General features: G+C 41.8%; 1 protein-coding gene across 2 annotated transcripts in view; it reads right to left on the reverse strand.

The window, feature by feature from the left end:
* The window catches only part of LOC146304592 (nck-associated protein 5-like), a 186,851-nt gene that overhangs the window by 120,480 nt on the left and 40,287 nt on the right, over nucleotides 1-26,084 (reverse strand). For both annotated transcript variants that reach the window (XM_084713426.1, XM_084713429.1), the window contains exon 3: nucleotides 5,634-5,707. In XM_084713426.1, coding sequence (XP_084569552.1) covers nucleotides 5,634-5,707 — 74 coding nt within the window. The remainder of the gene's footprint in view (nucleotides 1-5,633; nucleotides 5,708-26,084) is intronic.

Raw genomic sequence — 26,084 nt, forward strand, 5'->3', positions numbered from 1 at the left:
GTTGGATGGTTTGCGGGAGGCTGAACCCTATCCACCTCCTCATCGACAGAACAGGCCTCGCCACATACTTCAGCTGAGGATTACAGCCTTTCATCTCACACAGACCGCCGGCAGCACACAGGCGTCTTTGAGGCCAGATATGCCTTGTAGTAACATCAGTGAGGTCCAGATTTGTAAAGCTGTTTCCCAGCTTCGTGCTGCTGTGGTCTTTTTCTCTCGTGTGTACATACGCTCACACATTTTTTCTCTTTCACTTAACCTTGACGTTCTCATGTTCTGCAAGGACATTTTCCCCTAATTGATTAAAAGCGAAAGCACTCAAAGTGTTTTTTGAAGTCTTAAACTTAAGTTGAAACAGTTGTTGCCTTTTCTATTGACTAATGTGATTAGTGGCTTAATAACTTTAACAATTATGGAAATTTGAAATAAGATAATCCAAATTACACAAACAGACAGTTACACTTATGACAGACAGATATATAACTATAAAACTTAAAAAAAAGACAAATTCAGTAAGTCATTGATTGCTGTTTTCAAATTTATTTTCTATGGTGTGATGGTTCCACCCAGAGCCCTCTGTGGGGGTTTCATCCAGAGCCTTTGCACCTTCCTCAGGTGCTAACAAGAACTCAGCCAGGGTGTTCTACCGATAACCTTTTTATTGTCCAAGTATTTTATCTAAAACCCACTGGGGCATTCTACGAAGAACCCTTTCATATTATTATACAAAGAATTATAATGGGTTGTTGAGCTTGGCCCCATAGGAGAACCCTTTTTGGTTCCTGGTAGAATATTTTATAGAGCTTACACTTGAAACCTTTTCAGAGACTTCTACCGAGATCACAAAATAAAGGGTTACACCTAGAACCATTTGTGAAAGGTTTCACCCAGAATCCCCTATGAGAGGTTCTACAGAGGTTCCAACCAGAACCCTGTCTGGGGATTCTACCCAGAACCTTTCCATCTTCCTCATGTGTTAATAATAACTCAGCCTGGGGGTTCCACTGGTAACCTTTTAATAATCCAAGGGTTTTATCTAAAATTCGCTGAAGTGGTTCTACCAAGAATGTCTTTATATTCAAAGGGTTTCATCTAGCACCCACCCAGGTGGTTCAACCAAGAACCCTTTAAACAAGGGTTTCATCTGGAGCCTTTCCATGGGGTTCTACTGAGAGTCCTTTTATATTATGGTACAACAACCCCTTCATAAACAAGTTCTTTCTTTCAAAAAGGGTTCATTGGATGAAAAGAGTTCTGAATAGAACTCTTCTTCTTACGAAGACTGCTTGATGAACCCTTTCTTTAAAAAAGGGTTCTTCACCAGCAAAGGACTCTGGGTAGAACTGCTACTCTTCAGGAAGAACCCTTCTGGAACCCTTATTTCTGTGTGGTCAATTTTAAATTCTACCCACAGGCAAATTCACTTACACAAAGACAGTCCTATTACCTATAATCCCTCAGCTAAATGCACATCTGATCTGAACTCCACTTTCTATCTCTGCCGTCTTCGAAGCGCCGTTGCTCTATGAACATGACAAATAGCTTATTGATCAGCAGATGTCGTCGCTAATGTCCTTTCGGCCTGCGCTGCAGCTGCAGCCGCCTGCTCCACACAACCTGTCCTAAGCTTCATGGATCTCCAGCTGAGTCCCCTGCCTCCCCCCTCCACACCTCCCTATCCTTCTGAGCGGGGCCCCCTGCCTGCCTCCTCATCCCTCCTTGTCCCTCGGCGTCCTCTAAGGTGTGGAAGGGGTCACAGGCAAACGCCATCTGCTCCGGCCAGCAGTAAAATGGCAGGTGAGGCCAGCTTCGGGCCATGCGACCTGATGCCGGCCATGCTTGACCCACTAAAAACAAGGTCAAAATAAGATTCGGGGAAAAACAAACACCAGCTCAGCACAGTGACAAATCAACAGAGGGGAAAATGGGTGGAAGCGGAGATAGAAAAAAAATCTAATCTACATTGTTTTAATCCACAGGGAAGATTACACAGTCACGGTGCCTTGACACAGCAGCTTGTCAGAAAGAGGTCATGCAAACTCACTCCCCGCCCGTCATGCTTTTTAACGCTGCAGAGCATCCATATGTCCCTCCCACACATGTCTGTCAGTCAGCAGAAGTCTTAAATAAACTCCATTTTCCTCAAAATACAACTGTGTCATCAAATGTCAAGGCCACTACACATCACACCACTACACTAATGACATGTAAACCATTAAAAAGACATTAAATTATATTTAATGAGAGCACTCTCCAAACAAATGATGAATAAGTGGAAACCCCGGGTCAGCGTCCTACTGTACGCTGCATCTAAATGTTGCCAAATCTGGATTTGCTCCATCTGATGTTGACACTGTGCCGTGGAGCTTTTGTTTCCGTCTGTCAAGGACGTGGTCACATTGAATAGCAGGAGCAGGAAAGCCCGTCCAGCATCCCACTGGGTTTTGTGCTCCATCGAGCAATGATGCTGTGACTGAGTGTGAGAGACTGTTTGTGTGTGAATGTCTGTGTGTGAATGCACGGGGCTTTAGGATGTTGAAGATACAGCAGATGCTTCTGACAGATGATCAAAAACAACCTGTCATCTTATTAAAAATCTATACCTTTCTATTATTAATCACTGACCACCTGTAGGTTTGAAATGTGTTTACAGTTTTCGTCTTTGTAGATGTTAGTGGTTGCCATCAATTTAGTGCAAACAAATGTAAAAAATTTGTCTCTAGGGAGCTTTTAAGACCACTTTTACCTCAACCTGTAAATTAAAGCTAACAGAGGGATTCAATAACAGTAGCAGTGCAAGTGTGTTTGCAAACAGCAGCAAACAGTGTTTGCAAACAGTGTTTGCAAATAGCATCAAACAGTGATGTTTGCTAACAATAGCTAATGGCAGTGTTAGCTAACAGTAGCTAATTTTAGTGTTTGCTAACTTTTGCTTGTGGTAGCATTCACTCACAGTAGTCAACAGAGGTGTTCGCTAAAAGTAGCTAATGGTAGTGCTGACTAACAGTACCTAACGGTAATAATCTGCTAACAGTAGCTAATGGTAGTGTTCTGTAACAGTAGCTAACTTTTCGTGTTCTCTAACAGTAGCTAACGGTAGTGTTGGCTAACAGTAGCTAATTGCAACATTTCCTCAGACTACCTAATAGTAGTGTTCACTAACTTAAGCTTATGGTAGCGTTCGCTCAAAGTACTTGACGGTAGTGTTTGCTAACAGTACCTAATGGTAGTGTTTGCTATCAGTAGCTCATGTCAGTGTTTGCTAACTTTAGCCAATGGTAGCATTTCCTCACAGTAGTTAACAATAGAAGTGTTCGCTAATAGTCCCTGTTAGTGAAAAGTAGGCAATCGTAGTGTTTGTTGAAAGTATCTCACGGTGGTGTTTGCTTAAAGTAGATAACAGTAGTGTTGTCTAACAGAAGCTAATAGCAGAATTAGCTAAAAGTAGATAAAGTGTTCGCTAAAAGTAGCAAATAGTAGTGTTCACTGATGTCTTCTGGTTGTTGGGTGTTTTGGGCAACTAGCTAATTTTAGCATATCAAGTCACGGCCACAGGAGCAAGAGCTAGAGTCCCGTTGGCTGGTCCTGCTGTGCTGCCAGCTGCCATCCTCAATAAAACGTAAACTTAAAATATTTTAGAATCCCCTTTCCATCCAAAAGTATTGTTGCTCAAAGTTAAGATTCCTTTAAGTCTCACAATCTCCAATTTAAGGAGGAAAAAACTAGCCACAAAAAAGACTCAATAGGATATTTGATATATCTACATTCCTACTAACTTAAAAAAATAGTCTGGTTCAAAAAGAAGTCATAATTGTCCAATCTGTGTCTTCACCAGTGTGAAACTACTCTATAATATGGTACAATGAGAGGCATGAATGCAGTGGGTCACTGGGTCATGATGAAGGGATGCAGAGAACTAGAGGAATGTAAAGACATCTCTTTCTCCTCTTGACGGATTGATAGGCCCCATATTCTGATGGGTGGAGGCAGACATCTATGGTGTCGTGAGATGCTGCCTAATGAGGGTAAGGAGGCGTTTTTTTGACTTGCATCTATGTTTTAGCCGAACAAAAGCCTTTGTGAAGTCATTTATCACTGTCACCACTCTGAATCAACCAACACTGGAAAAGGAACAAGGACAAACCCTGCCTGGTGGTGTGTTGTTTCTAAAACTGTCCTCTTTACAATGGCTAGATGGTTTGGTTGCATCTCAACGGTCCAGGAGTTCTTGCAGTTGTAGACAGATGGAAGCACGGGTGCTCAGTGGAAGCTGGTCTTCATATTTAGTACTTGCCCTCACATGAACCACAAACGCTGCACTAACCAGCATGTGATGGACTCTTATCTGATCCTCAGTTTAAAAGGACGCACTTCAAATGGCAAATCCTACTTCAAGTTTGAAGCAAGTTTACACCACACACCGTCTCCATGGGGGTTCTGCTGAAGTAAATCCTGCTTTTATTGTGACAGAGTGGACAGAGTCTGCCGGGTCTACAGGGCAGAGGCACATTAAAGAGTTTAAATATTTCACATATATTGGGCAAATTAAAGTTTTGACCTGCTGATAGCACTAAAAACTCAAAGTATTCATTCTCTGGGTATGATGAAATGACCAAATTTCACAGCAATCCATCCAGTAGCTATAAAGACATTTTAGTCTGGACCAAAGTCCTTGACTGACAGGTAATCCTACTTATCTCTAAAGCCATGCCAGTAGCATGAGTGAAATCACACATCAGCCTTTTGTATTCATGTCTGTAATATTAACAGAAAATGACACAACCGTAAGTAATTTGCCATGATGCAAACTACCGCAGTGCCAATCATAGTTAAGATATCCACTCCAGTCTCTTGGAGTCAGTACAAGTTCATGGCTTTGAAACCACTTGCTCCTCCGGTCCAAACACGGGTCAGTCCCCACAAAGACATTTGGCTCTTTCTCAGTGGCTATTAGGTCACGCTGGGTGTCACCAAAGATGACTCCCCTGTCTTATAAAGAGGGGAGGGGATGACACAGACGAGAGGGTCATTCCTTTACACATCACTTCCTTTATTAAGGGGCTGCCCTGGCCTAGTAAAGGGGATGGTCAGTGGTCATCCATCCCCCCCTAGCCACCCACCCTGAGACCCCTTTCCCCTGTGTCCAACCCCCAGCCCCTCTCTGCTCACTCAGGGGGAAAATTACTTTGAGCCGGGGGAATACAGCTCCATTGAGATGGAGAGAGGGTGGTACAAAAGGGCCTGAAGTTTAAAAAATTGTCTCTTTTTTCTATGGGAGCAGTGCATCACTGGAAGGGATAGGACGATAGGAGCATGGAGGGGACAAGGTCATTAGATTGGCATCTCCATAAGCTCTCCATTCCCATTGTCTGGGCAAATCCGCTCCAAAAGACCTCCATGAGAAATGCCCCCAGTCAACCCCACACTGGGACCAGAGTCTCCCCTTTGTCTGACACTTTTTAGTGTGCTTCCAACACAAAAAGCATTTCTCAAGAACAGCGTACAAAGCTTGTCTCGCACTCAAAACCAAACAACATTGTTCTGCTGCCTCTGGTTGGGAATGGATTGCAGGCAGCTGTTGATATCCTCCGGCAATAAAACATCTGCCCAAAAAGTCTTAAGGAACGTCTTACCTTCGGACATTTCTCCGCTCCTCCTCGAGCTGTTTGAGGAGCTCGTCGATGCATTTGTTGGCGTCCATGTATTCCTGCCAAGAAGAGATGAGAAAAGCCAAAAGTAAACAATGGAGGCAGTGTGCAAATGCTCAAACTGAATACAGGTTAATTGGAAACACGAGCAGACTTTAACCAAGCGCTTCAACCTAAACATTATCAGCTGATCCAAATAACAACAACAACAATGAACACTCATTAATAAAATGCACATAAAATCATCAGTGGTCTGTATTCCCTCCACTTTGTTTTCATAAATGTGTGAAGAACAGAACAGAACAGAAGTACTTCTGAGAAGGTGCGATTAATCAGTTTAGTCTCTCTTTCTGTCTCTCTTCTCTCTGTGTGTAACTCCAGAAGCACCTCTGGGTAACTTCTAACGGCTGGCCCAGAAGCGAGCCCAGCTGTGTAATGTCAGCTGGGAATAGCCCACACTCACAAAACGTGCGCTACTGAGTTACAGCACGGATGAAATGAGCTAAGGCTCAGAGCAGAATGGAAAAAACAGATGTCAGGATTTCTTGGCTACGGCCTAATGATTTGCCTCTTAGTGGTCCGACTACATAAAGCAGAAAGGGGGAGAGCAACTGTAAGAAATAGGCCACATAGGCACCATACTTCAACCATCTGGGTTTTCAGATATTTGTGGTCTACCTACAGTACATAACACAGCCAGTTGTGACTTGACGGTGTCAGATGAGTGTGGTCTAGGTCTAAGTCTAATTAATTAGACGTTAGCTTGACAGTTCATGACGCATCTCCTGGGTAAACGGTTATCTCAGTGGGACAGATGCTCTCCATTGATTTCTAGACACTCTGGTCATGTGCTCGGAGAGTGTAATTGAATAATGGGGATTCCCATGAAGAGGTCACTAGGCCAAGAATCTCAGACAAGGAAAAAAAGTAGTATTTGTGCGCTCTGTTTAGACCATAAAAATCCCTCTGCAGCTCCCTTTTTCTGTTCATTTTTCTCTATCGCCTGCCCCCGAGCATCTATTTTTCTTTTCTGCTGCTGTAATCTCAGTTTTCTAATTAGTCACTGGCAGAAATAAAGCCCATCCATGAAACACAAACTGATTCTTTTGAAAAAGAACTTTTGAAACCACAGGGAATAGAAAAACAAACACTGCGCCTGTAGTTTTCAAACTTTTCTGGAGGACCCCTGTTGTTATACCATGAAAATGGAAAAAAATTAGCATGTGCACAAAAAATGTGACTCTTGGTACATAAGACATCAAAACCATGCATATTTCTTGGGAACCACATTGTGGATCTGCATCGGGTGGATAAAAATAACAGGGACATGTTGCCACATAATGCAACCAAAAACAGCAACACAACAAACAGCCTCACCACCTCTTTAACAGTCCGTTCACAATTCTTATCGATTTTGCCAGCTGGCATAAGATTTCATTATTTCATCCAATATCTCCAAGCCTATAACAAACCATATGGAAAAGAAATGGGAAAAACTCTTTTCCATTCCCTTCAATAATAAATGTTTATGTTTCAATAAGTAAAGTGCATGGCAAATCATGTTTTCCATATATGTTTCACATACTGGTTGTAGTCTTTTTCTGATATTTATTATGATGATAATGTCAGCTGAAGGGAGACAGGAAAGGATGGGGGAAGACTGAGGGGATGACATGCAGCAAAGGCTGCTACATCCAGGACTTGATACATCCCTACTAACACAAAGCAGGAACTAGTTGCAATGGGTTTTTTATGACATGTGACGCTGCTGTAATGCTGTAGCAACCTACCAAGTTATTTAGTATGTTGTCTCAGTGTTTCCACCACTCGTGCCGTGACACAGCTGTTGCAACATAATGTTTTAAGTGTAATGTTGCAGGAACATCACTGCAATGTAACATTTTACTAACAATGTTGCAGTAATGTTGCTGCCACTTCCTGTATTAAGTGTAATGTTGCATGAATTTTTCCGCAACGTGATGTTTCAAGTGTAATGTTGTGGGAACACTGCTACGACAGGACATTTTAAGTATAATGTTGGAGTAATGTCGCTCCAATGTAATGTTTTAAGTGTAATGTTGCGGAACATTGCTGTAATGTAATGTTTTGGGTGTAATGTTGCACCAATGTTAATGTAACATAATGTTTTAAGTGTAATATTACAGTAATGTTGTTGAAAACTAACATTTCAAGTGCAATGTTGCTGTATCATTTTAAGCGTAATGTTACAGTAATATCGCTTCAATGTAACATTTCAAGCTTAATGTCACTGCAACACTGCTGTAACATAACATTTTAAGTGCAATGTTGCAGGAAAGTAACATTTAAAGCCTGTCTTACCCTCAGCTGTTCAAAAGCTACAGGTTTAATGAATGTCCTTTTTAAATAAATGTAAATTTATCGATTATCTTATATTATACTGGTATTGACTGTCAGTTCCAAAATTAAATAAATAAATAAAGAAAACAGTTTTGTATTACATTAATTGTGTCTGGTTTGACTGTCATATATGTTACTTGAAAGTTTCGGATAAAAGATATAAATATATGGTGAAATCAATCTATATATTTTCCATATGGGAAAGCCTTAGAGTTTCTAATAATTTGCCTGGGGTTGAGTCTGACCTCCCTCTGACCCGCCTTTGGGGCCTGACCAGACTTAAGTACTTCTGCTATCACTGCATGGGCTTTTTTAACCTGTGGCCTTGAGAGTAAACTCGCATGAGGCCAGATGTTCAGACGCACATGCTGCAGCTCTAAAATACAGTAAGTGCCGTTGTTTTGTCTCCTTGCTCCTACCGGGGTGCTGCTCTCCCACTGCTGCTCCTGAAGCAATTATCGCACTTAATCTCACATCTGAGACCGCCACTCGAAGACACTCATCACCACCAGCTTGCCCTGGTGCCAGCAGAACATGGCAGAGGCCCAGACATCCTGCAGAGTCGCCAGTCAAGGGCACTCTGGGTGACCATTAGGCAAAATCGGGCCGATGCCAAAGCGCGACAACAGATCGATGCTTAACAGTGTGGTGCCACGTTTTCCCATTTCCGTCATACTTTCCACCAAAACAGCTTAACAAAATAGCATCAACTCCTCGTCTTTTCATCATCTCTTTCATCACTGTCGTCATTAATTTTGACTTAACTGGTGTGACAAATCTTCCATGTTTGGAAAGCAACCAATTACAGTGTGAAACAACAGAGCCCCAAAGCCATCTGCTAGTCTCAGAGTGCCACAGCCAGACTGCCACTCACACCGAAGCAGAAAGGCCATTAGTGCTCAGCTAAGTTCCCTAAGTTAAATTTACTGTTGGCTTCAACAGCGGTTAATCAATAGGAAAAAAACATGACAAATGATCACGTAGTTCTTCTGAATATGTCCTACAGGTTGTGTACACTAAGTGTATGCTTTATTTAGAATATCTTTACCCCTTTACTTTGCCATCTGACTTTGTAACAGAAAACCACTGTTATATAAGCCAAAAATCGCTCTTTCCATACCAACCAAAGTCCATGGGTGAAATCGCAGAATATGGGAACTGCTAGTCTACCACTGCACTGACCAATTAATTTGTTTGTTACAAGAAGCCAGCATGATTCACGCCCATTCTGCAAACTCATCAGTAAAAATGTGTGACATTTTCTCAAGCAGACAAAAAAAAAAGAACCTGTCTGGGGTGAAACGTCTGTCTCTGAAAGACCATTAGCAACGCGATCCCATAATGACTATGGCTGCAGCACAAAGGGGAACCTTCTTCGTGAAAGCCCCCATGTCAGGGGAAATATTTACAGGCCACATCAAACATGAAGTAAAGCTGCCTAAGTCTGTGTTGTCATCGCGTAGACCTCTCCTAATGACAGGGCAGTGAAATAATCCTCGGCGCACATGAAGGAATGCAGGGAATGCGGCAAGCTTGTTGTCATGTGAAATGGGGAGGGGGTATTTAAAGTGGAGATTTAAAGCATGACTCATGTATGTAATGCCGCGTGTTATATCTTCAGCCAGGCATTATTTCTGACGGTTTTACGGCATGAGTGAAAGCTGCACCGTTCCCACAAGGCCCAGGTACTCACGTGTAAAGTATAGGGAAAAAAAGCTGAATTTACTGACTTGAGACTTTATTGGAGGCATATTTCTCAGGACCGGTCCTCCTGCAACTGCAACAGAGCCCAACACTTACTTACAGTGGTTAAAACGTCCAGAGAGCTGTAAGCTCATAAGCAGTGCCTAATCACTTCCAAAGCATATGAAATCATTAAGAGCTTTTTGAAAAATCTTCTCTTGACAGCAAGATGACGTGCACTTAAAGAGTAGACCTTCTGGAGACTTTGTGGTTAATGACGTTCACTGCTACATGTAGTTTTTCATATTAAAATGACAGATTCTCTATATTTATATGTATAATTTCAACATGTTATCATACCTAAGTGATAGAAAAGGTCGTTTGCCAGTGACTTCCAAAAGAGCCCCAACAACTGAGGGACTGGACATTCATCATCACATGGTTAACAATATGAAATGGTCACAATTTGGTTAAGTTTGGGGGAAAAGTGGTTTCCCTGCTAACTCAAGGTTGTTGCAGAAACATGACATGTGACAGTGAGGCAACCTACAAAGGGAAGTGAGTGTCATCGTCAGCACATGATTTTAAACATCACCAGTATGTTGCCCCAATATTTCCAAAACATAATGGAGATATTGTGACATTTTAGATTAAAATAAGCATGTTAGTTACATAAATTAAGTTATATTAAGATCATTGTGTGGGTAAAGATAAGCACATTAGTTATTTTTCTGGTGAGGACAAGATAATTATTTTTGAATAACTGTAATTTTTCCCAGGTGCAAAAATCTCTTAATCTCTTATTTGTTGTGCAAATTCAAATCTCAATGCACACCAAAGCTCTAAAAGTTATTCTTTATATTCTTATTTTTATTTGTCCGGCTCTCTACCAGCTCCTTGAAGAAGGAATATTTTAAGCTGTGTGGGAGTAAATACAGTTTTTAGTGGGTTTTAGGTTAAAGCAAGGTCACCCATGACTGCAGATCAAACTCTGGACGTTTCACAATTTTCCATTACAGGTCAGGACTGGATGCAATATAGATTTTTGCTGTTATGATCTGAGCAGGGGCTAAGCTAGGGTTAACGTGGCAGGTAATGTGTTTGCTGATGTTCCTGTTCTATGACCGCAGGTTCTCAGCAGTGTTTATCCGGCCGTGTTTACTCATGCGTGTGAGAGCGTTTGATAAGGAGGCACTCAGTAGCTGCCGAGGGAAACCGCCTCCCCGCGTCTTTCGCAGCTGGAGCCCCACATCCAGTCCCCTCCAACTGCTCATGTGCCTTTATGAAATTTTAAAACACGAGCACCGTCCCCCACTGCTTTGGCACCGAGGAGCAGGGAGGAGGGGGAAAAACTGAAAAAAAAAAAAAACACACTTCTGTTAAAATCCATACAAACACGCAAACAGACAGACTGACTGACACACAAACCAAAGTCAGTCTGTTTAAGATTAATGGTCCAGATTTTTCAGTCATAAAACATCCGATGCATTATTCATCCATATCAGCCTTGCTAGCACGCTCTGCGCTTTCACACATTCTTGAAGATTAAGAGGGATGGAATCGCATCCTAGACAAGCGTCTGGTTCTCATATAGACCTCTTTGGAGTTGTCTGGAAAAAAACAAATAAACCTAAAGCTAGATAAAACTCTGACCTAGTTGTTGCCGAGGTCAGGCCGCATTCCTTGAAGTCCTTGCTGTGATGAGTTCCCTCTAACACCTTGATGTCTCTACAGATCAGGGGACATATTACAAAAACGTTCTGACTTAAAGAGACTATCTTAACTGTTTTCTAAGCATGGTAATTCAGGTCAGAGATGTGTTACACACAAACTTCCTAATATCCCAAAATCTTAAACTCTCCTAACTGTTAAGCTGTCCTTATATAGACTTTTCCACAAGTAGCAGTAACTAATGGTGGTGTTTGAGCACAGGAACTAACAGTTGTTTTTGCTAACAGTAGCAAATTGTAGGCGTGATTAGAAAAGTAGTGTCTTGCTAAATAACGTGACATAAAAGTTAATAAGCAATGTTGGATTGAGTATTTAGAATTTCCTAACCTGAGATAAAATATAACTCCTAAAGTCAGATAGGATTTGCTTCTGTGATACCAAATTGCAAAAATTCAATCGTAGACCTCTTAAGATCTTAGAATAGAAGGTTTCTATAATACAGCCTCAGAGGCTCAGGCTGGCATTAGAGATAAGACACCTCTCTGGAGGTCAGTCCCTGCAGTGAGCTCTGGAAATAAGACCCTGCCAAAGACAAGGTCACAACCTCTACCCTCTCTATCCCTGCACCGCAGCCCCGATGCACCGACCTATCTGTGCTTGCCATGAATTTTGCACAGACTGATGACATGCTAGCGTGGCCTCTGGGACTGCAAAAATCCAAGTGAGCTGCAGGTTTGACAGAAAGTGAAGCTCCCACGTGAGCTACTGCAAGTCAAAGGTTATGCCAATAGAATGTAAGATTTCTTTCTGGGTGTATTTTTATGGCATACTTGAGAATGAAATATGACAGTGACTTTTTCAAGGTGTGGGAGATATACCACATCTGATACGGCTGTTAGTCTTGGCCTCCCGCCAAAGATACGACTGGGTCTGCAGCCAAACACTCCTGCCATCCAATCCTCCAAAGTTTATGTGTACACCGTTACCAAAGATGTAAACATTGCAAATTTAATCAGCATCAATAAAAACGTATCCCGTATGCCAATATAATTCAAAATGACTGTGATCCTATTGCAGCGAGGTAATGAACTAATCAGTATGACTAATGGTTTCTGTGAGCAGATTTCTAGAAAGCCTGCCTCTGCTTCTCTGCATATCAGCCAGCCTCGGCTAAATTCATTAGTCTTATCAGCATGTTTTGGGGCCCTGTGCTGATGATCCTTCACTCGGAGGTCGTTACTCACAGCCCAATGACCTGGTGTCATAGCATCAGCTCAGCCATCGAGCTCTCATATCCTCAGACCCTGATAACTCGGCCGATAGCCCAGCCTTTTATCAGTGGAAAGGGCAGCTCCTCGGGTTAATACGTGTGATTTTTCACATGGGAAAAAAGACACTGAGATCTGTGTGCTGTCAGCTTGATCTGTCAAATATGATTTTGTGTCACGGGATGGATGGGATACCAGATGCTGTTATCATGCTGCAGTTGTGTAAAGGAGGGACGACTGTTTCCTGTTCCACAATGATTTGATGAATTTGTAAAGGAAATTGATGATTGACTGATTTAGATGTGGAATGACCTTGACTCTGTGGCTCTACTGCTCTCCACAATGATGACCAATGAGGGTGCTCCTGTCTGTCTTCAAAGGCTAGCTCACCTCACACTATTTATTTCATTGTCTATCTAACCAGTCCAGTATCCCTATGAATCAAGCCCATATTGGATGAGTCCACATCTCAATCATGGGTGCAATGCAGTGCAAACGGCAACCTCAGTGAAAGAGGAGCCACATCCTCTGTACATATAAACAGCTCATTCAGAAACAACAACAACACAACACAACAAACAATAAAATAAATAAAACTCGCTTTCAAATGTTTTTGGAAACCTACTTTAGTGTACTGTTTAGCTATGATACAGGAAAGACTGCACTCTGCTTGGAAAAGGGCTCCCTACAAACTTGGTAATTTGCCCAGGGGCAACGCCCTTCAACCTGCATGTGTGTCACGTGTTCTTGTCAGCTTGCTTTGGATTGTCATCACTTTCTGGACAAGATAAAAAAACCTACATCTATGTTAAAATATTAACATAATATTTGCATTAACCCCAAGATTAAACATACAGGAGACCTCATACTTAACTGTAACTTCATAAAGAGATGATTTTTTTTTTACATTTACAAGGTCATCAATTTGCGGAGAAACACTTAGATGTTGGCTCCGTACTGCTGGTATGGCTACAGATTTTCAAGATGAGATGACGATGAATCCTTAGATTAACCATCATAACGTTAAATAGAAGTAAATCAGGGTTGTTGTCGTAAATACAGTAATACAATACTTGTTTTGCCTCATTGAATGATACAATTGATTTGAATATAGGTGAGAAAACTCTCACACAAGTGGATGAACTTACTGTACAACTATGTCCAACATCAGACATATACTCAGATGTGGGGTTGGAAAAAGAGGCTCCCAAAACTGTCCCAACAGTTTGAACATTAAATATATTGTCTTGATACTGTAATCAACTGAGCTGAGCACTGTATTGCTTAATTGTACCTAAAACACCTTTGTGACTGTAAAGTTGTGGAGGCTCACACAGAAGCCTTATTGACTCCAGGACATTCATAGAACAAATGCCTCCAGTGAGCAGGATATTCTTCATCTGCCTGCCTGCCCCGAATGGAGGAGTGTCGGGGAATATGGATTACTTGAGATACAAAAGGGAGCCTGTTCATCATCGAGGGTGAGTTTCAGCAGTTTGGGTTATCTGATGTTCTTCCTCCAGCAGCACCTACAGCCCAGCCCAGCCCAAACATCAACACCTCGCCACCGTCAGGAATCCAAATCCCTGAAGATTATCTTTCCAAACATTAAGATACGTCCAACGCTCAAATAACCCCACGTCTGTTTGGGCTCCTCCTCTGCTCTTCGGGGTTTGACAGAGTGGGCCATTCATATGCCTGTTGGGAACAGTGGCAAAGCTGTTCATGGTACAAATCTCACAGGGGAGAGCTGGAAAAGTAGCTGAGGAATGAAATACATCAGATCTGACATCGCTATTCCACCACTTCCACAGAGCTACCTGTGTGGAGTGAATGCATGCATGTGCATTTTTGAGTTTGTGTGTTTTTACTGAATCTTTAAATTGAGATGTCATGTTCATTTTTCAGTCCAAGCGGTGGCAGTAACATTTTAAATTAATGTTTTCAATTTCAAGTACTGTTTCAAAATAAAAGCCCCAGCTAGGGTTGTAAATTTTGTAGATTTTCATAACCAATAGTTGAAAAGATTAACAACTTTTTTTTCCTTTTCATTCCTAGAAATAAGTCATGAGTTTGGAAAATACAGTGCTGTCTAAAAGTTTGGCTGGAGGTAACGTTACTGCAGGTAGTAAGCTAGTTACCCAGTCATGCTGACTCTTGTAGCATAGAACAGATAAATTTTAAGCCATTCGGCACAGGTTTGTTCTTGCAGTTTAGGTTTTTCAACGACCACAAAAAAGACGCCACCCTCCGAACTCATGAGAGAATCACTCTTCTCAGAGCCCCTGTGCACACGTAGTTACGGTTGCTAAGCTATGATTGGACACATGCTGTTCAGTTGGGGAGCTTAGTGAAGGGTCAATAATTCAACAGTGCAAACCCGAAAGTGGAAGTTCACTGAAGTTGTGCAAAAGAAGTGCGCAAATTAATTTCATTTGCATGAATGAGTCATTTGATTGCAATGTTTGCACCGAAACCAATGACAGATTAATGATGGATTTGATTTAGGAGCCAGAGATTTGGACACATTAAACTTTGTATTAATATTTCTCATGCACACAAAACTTTATTTTTCCATGTTTGATATCATCCCTCTATCTGTTTCCTTTGTCTCTACAATCACTTCCCCTCCTCTTTTGCTTTGCAGCCTCATTTTTAAATCTGCAAAAACACACATCAGGGAGGGGCGGTCGAGGAATGCTGCTTTCAGGAATAAAAACAAACACACTGTGTGTCCATGCTGGTACCAATGTTTCCAGACAGGATGGGAATCTAGGAAACAGGGGACATACACGGGGTAGCAGTCTGCCCAGATTTTACAAGCCTGGGGGTTGCTGGGTTTTATTATCATCTGGGGGCCAATATTCAGCCAGGTGTACTTGGAGTGGGAGGGAGAGTGGCGATGACAGGAATGAAAAGGAAACCTGGACCTGGCAACCCACAGGAGCACAGGGAAAATAGAGAGGCTGCTGTCAGAGAGAGAGAGATAGAGAGACAGAAAGGATCAGAGAGACGAAAGCAACAAAGAGAGGGAAGGATATCAGCATTAGAAATAGGATAAATTCTCAGTTGGTGTTGACAGACAAAAAAAAACAGAAGAGAAAGAGATGGCCAAAGAAGGGCGATTTTTATAGTTTAGGGAATTAAATTTATACATTATACATTAGGCAGGAAGTGGTTTAGCTATAATAGATAAGGGGTTATCAAATATGTTGTTTTATGCTGAAATGTCTCAGATTTTCTCTGTCCATTGTCTTTTAAGTTGCCGATCAATCAGGGAGCAGTCATGAAATACATGTCAAAGTCTCCACAATTACACAACTTACAGTGAGAAACACAGCAATACAACATTTGAGGAAAATGAAAATGGAAAATATGTTGTTGATAGACCTATTTTGTCCAGAGTAACTTGACTCATGATTACAGACCGTCTACCCAAGAACTCGAGGAAGTCTAAACAGGATAAGCAAGCTTTGACTCATCACTACGATTTATGAAAACTGGGACTTTCTGAATTTGTATTTCATCATATCCAGTTTCATGTTGAAACTGCAGCACTGAAATGACTGTCAGACCATTTTCTCCACCTCCTCCCCACTTCCAAATCTTGGTTTTGCTATCGTGCACCAAGCCCAGCGACAAACCCTGCAGCACTCAAGTGATCAACAAAGTTCAAGCTCAAAAGCTGGACGGTATTCAGACCTGATGGCAGAATTCTGTGACAGCAGCCATTATCAATTATGCTGTACGCATCAACAACATCTGTGACATACAGTCGATGATGTCAATGATTTAAAACAAACATCAGTAAGCCCTGATCCAAAGGAAAGAGAGAAGAGACAAAGAGCATGGGAGAATAAGCCAAACTCTTTGGAAAGTGACAGGGGAAGGGGCAGATCAGAGCAGACGGCTGATGCTAAACAGATGTTGGTTGGTTCACAGGGGGAAGTGGGGCTTCTGTTTATGCAGTGCTTTGACAGACAGGCGCCGCACCTAACCGAGCCACACTGTAGCAGAGCGGAGCGAGGGGCCGATCAAGTAGCAGCGACTGTGTTCCTTCACGGGAAATTAGGCACATTATAGATTGAGCAAAAGCCCTCAAGAGGATCTATTCAGCATTATCTGCACCACACAGCTCGCCTCTCCAGCATTTCTCACCTCTTCTCATTACAGTTTGATGGTTGGCTCTGTGTCATCATGTTGGCCTGTGCTTACTTTACAATACGCTTTAAAGGGGTAGTTTGGACTTTTTAAAGTGGGGTCGAATGGGGTACTTATCCATACCTGCAGTAGATTTCACTCAATGTCGTCAGTTAGGATCCTAAATCAAAGCTCTGAGAATTGTTTCAGGTATGTTTTTTTGGTGGGAACATAAATGTGTGTAGCATATGATAAAAATTTTGGGTTTGTAGAAATTTAGCTTCCTGCAACAATCCAGCAAACATCATACATACACCATTGTTTATAGGCTGTTTTTTGTTTGTTTTGTTTTTAACACAATACACACAACACTCTGTGCACTTTCATATTTTATATTTTTTTGCTTGCTGATGTGAGTGTGAGCTCCAAAAAGATTTTTGCTTCTTTGTGGATTACATCATTTACATGCATATTTTATTAGCATTTCTGTAACCCTGAGCCATTTTAGTAAGGTTACATAAAACACTAAGAATAAAAAAAACTCACCAATTGGGGCAGCGGTACATCAGCAACTCCAGTGTTCTGGGAGGTAAAAGGACTTATTTCGCTCATGGAGTTTAGTTGGTTTAGACAGAGTGATATTTGGTTCATATAACAGCAGTTCTTATCAGAAAAGGCTGTCTGAACGCGAGGACTATTCTAAATATAGCGTACCTCATACAACCCCACTTCAAAAAATTTGAACCGTCCCTTTGAGTAGTTTGGTCCATCTCACAGGTTTGTTGGCTTGTCAATCGTGCTTTCTACCAGGCCAGAAGTTGATCATATGCTGTAGAAATTTATATTCTCACCAAAAGAAAAAGGAGTTTAAAGATACCTGAAACGACCCACAGACCAATCTTGTTTTATGACTGATAACATCAAGTGAAATCCAAGAGAAATAAGAAAAAGAAGTAAGAAAACATTACCTAATCTGCTAAAGTCCAGCTGTGAGGACAAGCAAGGATAACATCCCAGGTAATGAATACAACAAAATCTATTCAGCAACAATCTCATGACCTCCAAGCGTGTGTTTGTGCAGAGATATTTCTTAACCGGGACACTTTGTCAGAATCCCTGACATTTCACGTGCAATAGCTTCAGGCCTCAGCTTTATCACCGCTCCTCCTCTGTTTAATCCACAGGCTGATTTATTGACGGGGCCTGTCTGTGCTCCGAGTCGGCCGAGCCAGGTGCCGGGCAGATGTTGAGGCAAGCGTGGAGGCAAAGCGTTGCATTCCTGCTCGAGAAGCGCATTACTGTCAGCTTCTGGTTTTCTTTTCTCTCCATCTTCCTGCCTCAGGATCGGGAATGGAGATTTCTCCCTGCAGGCGTGCGAGGAACCATAACCTGGGGGGAAATGGTAATGTGACAAGAAGACGCTGTTTGTTTGCGCTCCTGTCATCCCCGAACCCACCTGTGCCACTCATGCTTATCAGATCCACGTTTCCTATCTAACCTGACAGTAACGGAGAGCGGATCGAGACACAGAGAGGTGATTTCTTCTTTTAAACGGGGGAGCGAAGAAGGTGTGGTGGGAGAATTATAATGAGAAATGTGGAAAGAGATGGGTTGTGGTGACTTTTGACCTCTACCGCAGGATTCGGTGCAATGATTATTCCCGTGGTCATGAATTATTTCTGTGGCGATGCAGAGGGCTGATCACGGTGCATCTTCGCAGACAGATGTGGGGGTGGCTGTAGCCGCAGGGTTAACAAAGCAGGCTTGTGGCCAAAAGGTTGCCTGTTTGAATCGGAGGCCTAACTGCTGTGTGGGGGGGAGTGAATGTGTAATGCACACACTTCCCTAAACAAATATGTGCCCCGCTGACCAACGCGGTCAACCAATGGAGCTGCCCAGTAGCCTACATTACAGTACATGACTGCAGCAGGCCTGGCGTTGGGTGGTGTAAATCTAGGTAACCCCCACCCCCAAGGCTTTGCTGTAAATAAATGTGTCCTCGGTGAACTTGCCTTGTTAAATAATACATGTCAGACAATGCCTTCTTTGGTGCATGTTTATCAGAGCTTCCGTTCTTTTCAAAGAAACACATTGAGCATTTGATGATCACAGGTTCTGAATTTTAAAGGGACAGTTCACCCCACCTAGATTGTTTTGGTGTGAGCTGCCAAGTTTTGAGAGGTAACAGTCATATAGATGATGGATTTTCCTAGTAGTCATCATTTCAAGCCATTAGTCGACTAGTCATTGCATGTTTATGATATAAATGTAATCATTTAAATATATATTTCTGGGGCACCAAGTGAGCTGCCTGATTAAAGCTAACAACAAAAGTGGTAATGACTGAATGTGTCGAAACAACCAGCAAGGAGACTGAACATTTTGTTGATTAATTCTAACACAGTCAAACCTCTGTTCAAAACCTGAGAATAAATAACTAATTATCAGGGGGCAGCCCTAAATGGAGCTAAAAGGCACTCTACTTTTGAAAAAGTCAACAGAAACATCTCTTTCCAGAAATCATGTCCTAGTTACTCAAGATAATCCACGTACATTGTTGTTAGCAGTTTCATGTAGGAATTAATTTCTTTCTAAAGAACTACATCCAACAACTTTATCACTGTGTTAGTTAGATCAATGGTGCCACCTCCCTCTATTTCTCACTATTTTGCTGTGCTCAGGACACTTTAACAAACCAAAATGTTGGTATTTGACATCCTGGAAATGAGACACAACAATAGACAAATCCTTCTGCTGTGTTTTTGAACAGCTCGGACAAATTCTACTGACTCTACCTTTAAAAAAGTTCAGTGAGGACGTTCTTGCGATATCGCACCACAAAAAACATACTTTCAACCGGTGCATTAGCATGTAGTCCTGTAGGTGTTGCAAGTGTATCCACACTTTGCGATCAACAATCATTTGTAAAACGTGATTATGCCACTTTTTGCAATCTGTATGTAAAACAGGCTCTCGTGTAGCAGACAGACCACAAAGCTCTCAGGAAGTTTTTTTGTTCTTATGTTTCAGTTCCACTGTCAGAGTGGTGATTTTGGCTTGAAGAGATCATCTACTCTACTATGGCTACATCCATTTCATGGGTTAATGTGAACAAAGACCTCTCAGTGCAGCGGCTCACCGCACTCCGTCAAGTGATCTGAAAGAGGACTGAGAGTCCAATAATTCAGCAGCATAAAATATTTAAATCGGCCATCATCGACTTTTGAAAGGCATTACTGCAGCCTGTTTCAGGGGGGCTTTTTACAGTCAGAGCTCATCCAGGTCGGGAAGGAATTTCAATATGAGTCTGGGGCCAACAACACACTGTATTTGCACAGTTAATGGCACCAAATCCTTCTTATCATCTCAAGTGGAGTCTTATTTTTAGCAGCCATATTTGTTTTATTTCTTCCAGATGGGAGCTGGGGGAGAATTTGACATCAGTACTGTTTCTCCTTAAGCCTCTCAGACAGGGTGACATCAGTTAACTTGAAATCTCTCTAGTCACGGGATTGAAACACACTGGATTCCTCTGTGTTTTAACCCCCCCCCCCCAAAAAAAAAAACCAATATGAAACAGAGTGTCAGAGGTCTATCTGATAAATAAATTAAATTTCCATCGTTATTATAACTGACTGACTCAAATTCAAATATTGTTTGTTTTGTTTATAGATTTCATATCCTGAGACATTTTTAAGACTATTTTAGGATCAGAATGTGATAGTTCCGCTACTGTGGGAAAATGCTGCAGTGCAAAGACCTGAATTTCCTTTGCTTAGGCCAGCTATTTGCTCTTACAATAACAACACTGTTCTATCATTATTATTTGTTTACTCAGCTAACCCTCTTTATCTGGGGCAGCCCCCCCTTTAGCCAACACGCACAGATTCTCTGAACCCTCTGGAAGCTGTTTCTCGCTGATTGAAGTGAGGTAGCCGCTTCATTCTGAGGGGTTACAATAGCTCGCCCATCAGATGCCCTCTACCCCTGAAAGCATGAGCCATGGTATTATATATGTGCTATATAATAGCATGGCATTATAGAGGACATGCTAGAGGGTTCTGCATTGTTCCCCTTGTAGGTCAGAAGTTGGACTGACCACACTGGTTATATTATTTATGGTTGTGAACAACAAGACATATATTCCATGGTGGGATAAAAAATATGACAAGATACTAAATTTTAATGCAATCCTTCTATGCTTATCACAATATAACAAGTTATATACATAAATAAATACAGTAGAATGGGGAAATGAATAATAAGGCCAAAATAAAATGAATAAAAGCGAGAATAAATTGAAGAGTCTTGCAGCCAGGGGAAAGAAGTGTCTCTTTAGTCTGGTGGTACAGCAACAGATACTTCTGTATCTCTTGCCAGGCAGCAGGGTAAAAAGGCAGTTTTTTCTCTCTGTTTCAGTTAACAAACAGGTTAGGTTTTTTTTTGCATGTTTATAAGGTGTCAGTTGCAATGTAACAAAGCCTGTGCTGCACAGAAAATCCATAATTTAAAGCAATAGTTCAGCATTTTTCTTACACCTTTTCACTTTCTATAAAGAGTAAAATTAGAATATCAATACCAATCTCATATCTGTCTAGAGCCAGCAGGTGGTTAGCTCGTTCTGACTTGACTACACTGTTTGCTTATCATGGCTACCACTCCAATGGTTTGATACTCATAACAAACAGATACATCCTTTTTATTTTATTATTTTGCTGTAACTGTTGTGATTAATGTCCCATGTCCTCTACTATGTTGTGTTTGTGTTTTTCACTCTACTGTAAATCAAATTACCACTTGAGGAACAATAAATCTGAACCGAACTGGCAGGCAGTTACCATTAGACAAAGCCAAGCTTTCTGTTTCAAGGCCTTTATGCTAAGTTAAACAGCTCGTGGCTGTAGCCTTGTATGCAACAGATACATCTGAGAGTGGTATCGACCTTCTCATCTAACTCTCTACCAGAAAGTGAAAAAGTGTGTTTCCAAAAATGTCAAAGTTTTCCTTTAAAAATTATGCAATCTACAATTATTTAGAGTCATTTAGGGTGTGAGGATGTGTCACTTTCCCCAGTCCTGGACAGCTGCTTAGACAAAAGCAGCAATTTGAAGATATAACCTTGTTCTCTGGGAACTTATGATATGCCATAATAAACATAATAGTTAGCTGCAGCTGAAGCTATATTGAGACTGAAACTGAAGTTCCAATTATCTATGAATAGCGTCTTTCAGCATGGTTTTATGAGGGAACAAATTGATATTTTCTCTGTTGTGGTGTTGCATGTCAGACGCTGATACCCGATTACAGTGTTTGAGCAACGAGGCCTGAAAGGGACTGAGTAAGTCCGTCTGAATGGAAGCCTGATGAGAAAATGAAGAGCTTTCACCGTCGCCTCATTTCAGCATCCTTTCTCTGAGTAGTTGCTGCACATAAGAGGTCCATTTACAGTGAAATGTATCCTGAGACCTTCTCGGTGTACACAGACCCCATGCTGGAGTCAAGCCATGCAGGCAGTAGAGGAAGTGGGTCAGGGGGAGAAAGGCTTAATAATGCACTAATTCAACTGGTTCGACTTCTCGCAGCCCCCTCCTCAGGGCTCAGGCTTAGGCAGGAATGAGACAGAGGAAGGGCGGGGAAGACAGTGAGGAAATGCCTCCAAAATAAAGCTTGTTTGTGTGTGAATGAATTGGAGGGGCAGGGCCACTGCTGCAATATTTAACAAAGCATAAACACACACTCTTTTGTTGGGCTGTAAACACATCGGACCAATTTCCTGCAAAATGATGATAATCCCAAAGAAATTAATGTAATGAAATAATCATAGGAATCTTGTTTGCTCTGCATAATTTCCTGCATGGAAATCTTCTCCTCCAGCTGTTGCGCCAGATGGATGCTGGGCCACGGCTCGATAGCCCGCTGGCTGCCACGGGTCCCCACAATAGCCCCTGCGTGACCACCGTGGCCACACACAAAGGCAGTCGTTGACCACTGACACTGCAGACAATCAGCCCTGAGGGTCAAACGTTCCTGAAGCATCCCCTCATTCAATCCTGCTCACCTGAGGCTCAGCACGCCTCATAAAACCTCAATCACTGCTCTCGTGTCTGGCCGCTGAGAGAGAGGATCCCGGAAAATCATTGAGCACCACAAGCACATCACCATAAAGTTGAGTTATGGACTCATGAAAAGCGTACAGATCATATTATCCCTCCAGAAAGTGACGGAGACTCAATAATGTGAATGGCTCCAGCTAGCCGGATGACTCACACAGACAAATGTTGCTACATGCAGATGATATTGATTCTTCTCATGGATCTTTTGTATGAACAGGCTGACGTTAAATGACAAAGAGCCGGCATCCAAACTGCTTCATCTTAACAATCAATGGCTGATATTAAAGGCCGGAAAGACACTGCAAGAAATGTTCAATAAAAGGCCAGTCTCTAAGTTTTAGTGGCATCTAGCAGTGAGTTTGCTGATTGAAAACATCTTGTCTCACACTCCTCTTACAAGTGTGTAGAACTGGGGTGGTCAAACGATGGACTGTGCCATTTTTGAACAGCCCACACAGGGTGTGTCCAGTCTTTTTTGACTGGGCTCACAAAAGTGGGGCTCCGATTTATGCAGGGGTGGTATGTACATACACTTACGTACTATTGCTTATATTTTATATGTCTTATATTATATCTTATATCGTATCTTACATTCCTATGTTTAATTTTTTTACTTAAAGGATAAATAGTCTGACCAGAGTCGCACAATACAAATATATCATATAAATCTTCCATACTTTATTTTTTAAGTCCTCAAGAAATTTTACCACCATTGTACTGCTTTCCTTTAGCTGTGAGAAATTCATCCTCTATACTCCATGATGAAAAATGACAGGAAAAACAGGCTCTATGCAAAGGAAAACAATGCACGTGCAAAAATACCTGTCAAACAGTTGGTTTAAACTTTAAACTAAGGTCCCACTAGACAGAAAACCAATCATACTTGAAAATAATGGGGTAGAACTTGGGGTGGCCAATCAGATTTCAGGGATGGCTTGTTGCATAGTTATTTTGATAGAACATTAATTTTCTGTGTAACAAAGGGTTTTCTGTTCTCATTGTGTTATTTGTTGAAAACTATATTTTACTAACTATATTTATATATATATATATATATATATATATATATATATATATATACATATATATATTTCTGCGTATGGCCCAACCAAAAAAGTCTGACCACCCTGAGAAACTCAGCAACATGGCAGCCTCCATGAAAATACAGGAATCATCTTTGGAAGAAGGTAGAACTGCATCTTGTTGGCCAGATGAGGACTCCTTGCAGCGTATAATTGGATCCACAGAAATGGCCATTCTTCCAGCCACTGACTCTTTATAATGGTGCACCATCTCACAGCTCCTGCATGAATTTCCTTCTAATCACAGTAATGTCTCGGCTCTGCGCCCCCATATTGATACTTGGCATTTGAGGTAATGTGTCGACAGTGGCTGTGTTATGGTGAGCCCTTTAAGGCTTTGAGATAACACAAATGAACGCCACGTGTGGATGCAAACTGCTTTAAAAATGAGGCGGCGCGATTAGGAAACTATACTGCACAGAATCAGCACACTCCAACTATCAGCCCTGACAGCACCCGACTCCTCAGCTGGTGGGAGTGGCATGAAGGTCACTGCTTCCTGACTGCGAGGCTGCGGTGTAAGCATAGCTGGCAGGCGGATGTGGCGGCGAGCTGGACTCTTTCCTCTCGCCGGCTTTTTCGGAGAGCGGAGACCAGGCTAGCATCAGCCGCAAACGCTTCTGACAGAGCGCATTAGCCACGTCAGAGGAAATCAGGTTCCCTGCAGACAACACCTTATTATAATGCAACACACTGCAGCGGTTTGAGGCAAGGCAGATCTCTCAGCTTCAGTTGCATCCGCTCTGTTGCCGTGTTTGCATATGAGCGAGTTCCAGCGCAGGATATTGTGGAGAAACATTTCAGAGAACGGCTCATGCTATGAAAACAACCACCGGCCGTTTTCTTTAAAACATGTCAGGCACAATTAAAACCATTTTCTCACAACGGAACAGAGGCTGCACTCTGAGAAATAAAGATGCTGAGGAGAACAACAAAGGGTTCTCCAGCTTGTACCTATAAGAGGGCCCTTTCTGGTTTCTAGTAGTGTTGCATCTACTAAAAGGGTTATAAAGGTTCTACCAGGAACCTTTCATAAAGGTTCTACTTGGAAGACTTTTAGAGAGTTCTACTTGGAACACAACATAAGGGGTTATACATAGAACTATCTGTGAAAAGTTTCACCCAGAGCCCCCTGTGAGAGGTTCAGAGAACAGAGAACCTATCTATAGTTTAGTGGTTCCACTCAGAATACCTTTCCACCTTCTATAGGTGCAAGAGCCCACCCAGTGGGTTCTACTGAAAAACTTTTTATATTCCATAGGTTTTGTCTGGGACATGCCGAGGAGGTTGTAACAAAAGCCTTTTTATATTTCAAGGATTTTATTTAAAACCCACCAAGGGGGTTTGGGTGCAAACGTTTTTACATTCCAGGGGTTCTAGACCATACTGAGTAGGTTATAAAGAGAACCAATAAAACCAGGATTTTAGATAGAACACACAGAACCCCTTATATTCCAAGGGGTTTTATCTGGAACACACTCTGGGTTCTACAAAGAAAAGGTTTATACTCCAAGGGGATTTATCTAGAACTCCCCAAGAGTGTTCTACCAAGGACCTTTTTATATTCCAAGGATTTTATACAGAAATCACCAAGGATGTTCTACTGAGAACCTTTTTATATTCAAAGAGAGAGAGAGTATCTAGACCACAGTGAGAGGGGCTCTCCCAATATATGAAAGGCTCCCTCTTTCTCTTTCTTCTAAAAACTGTTTTTTGGATGAAAGGGGTTCTTAATGGTACCCTGAGACCTACAAATAAGCACTGACATACAATTTTTGCAAAAAATGGTTCTTCAGAATCAATAGATCTGGGCAGAAACTCAGCCTTTCTGGGAGAACCTTTATATTTACGAGTGTAGACATAAACTCTACCCAGAAAACCACAGTGTCTTTCCAACAAAGAAACGTTACACACAAGTTCAAACACTTGTGAAAAGGTTAATCTACCACAACTCGCATCAAGTGGGTAAAATTGCCTGTGGTGCATTCAGGGACACAATAGGAGCCCAGTAGTTACAAACTTCCACATGAGGCTGCGGGCTTTTCCCTCAGGGCTCCCACCCTGTGACACATCACACAGCCGGGCAGGTGATCTTTTGTT

This window comes from Lutjanus erythropterus, chromosome 24 (assembly GCF_056507025.1).
Source record: "Lutjanus erythropterus isolate fLutEry1 chromosome 24, fLutEry1.hap2, whole genome shotgun sequence".
NCBI classification, from domain to species: Eukaryota; Metazoa; Chordata; class Actinopteri; order Lutjaniformes; family Lutjanidae; genus Lutjanus; species Lutjanus erythropterus.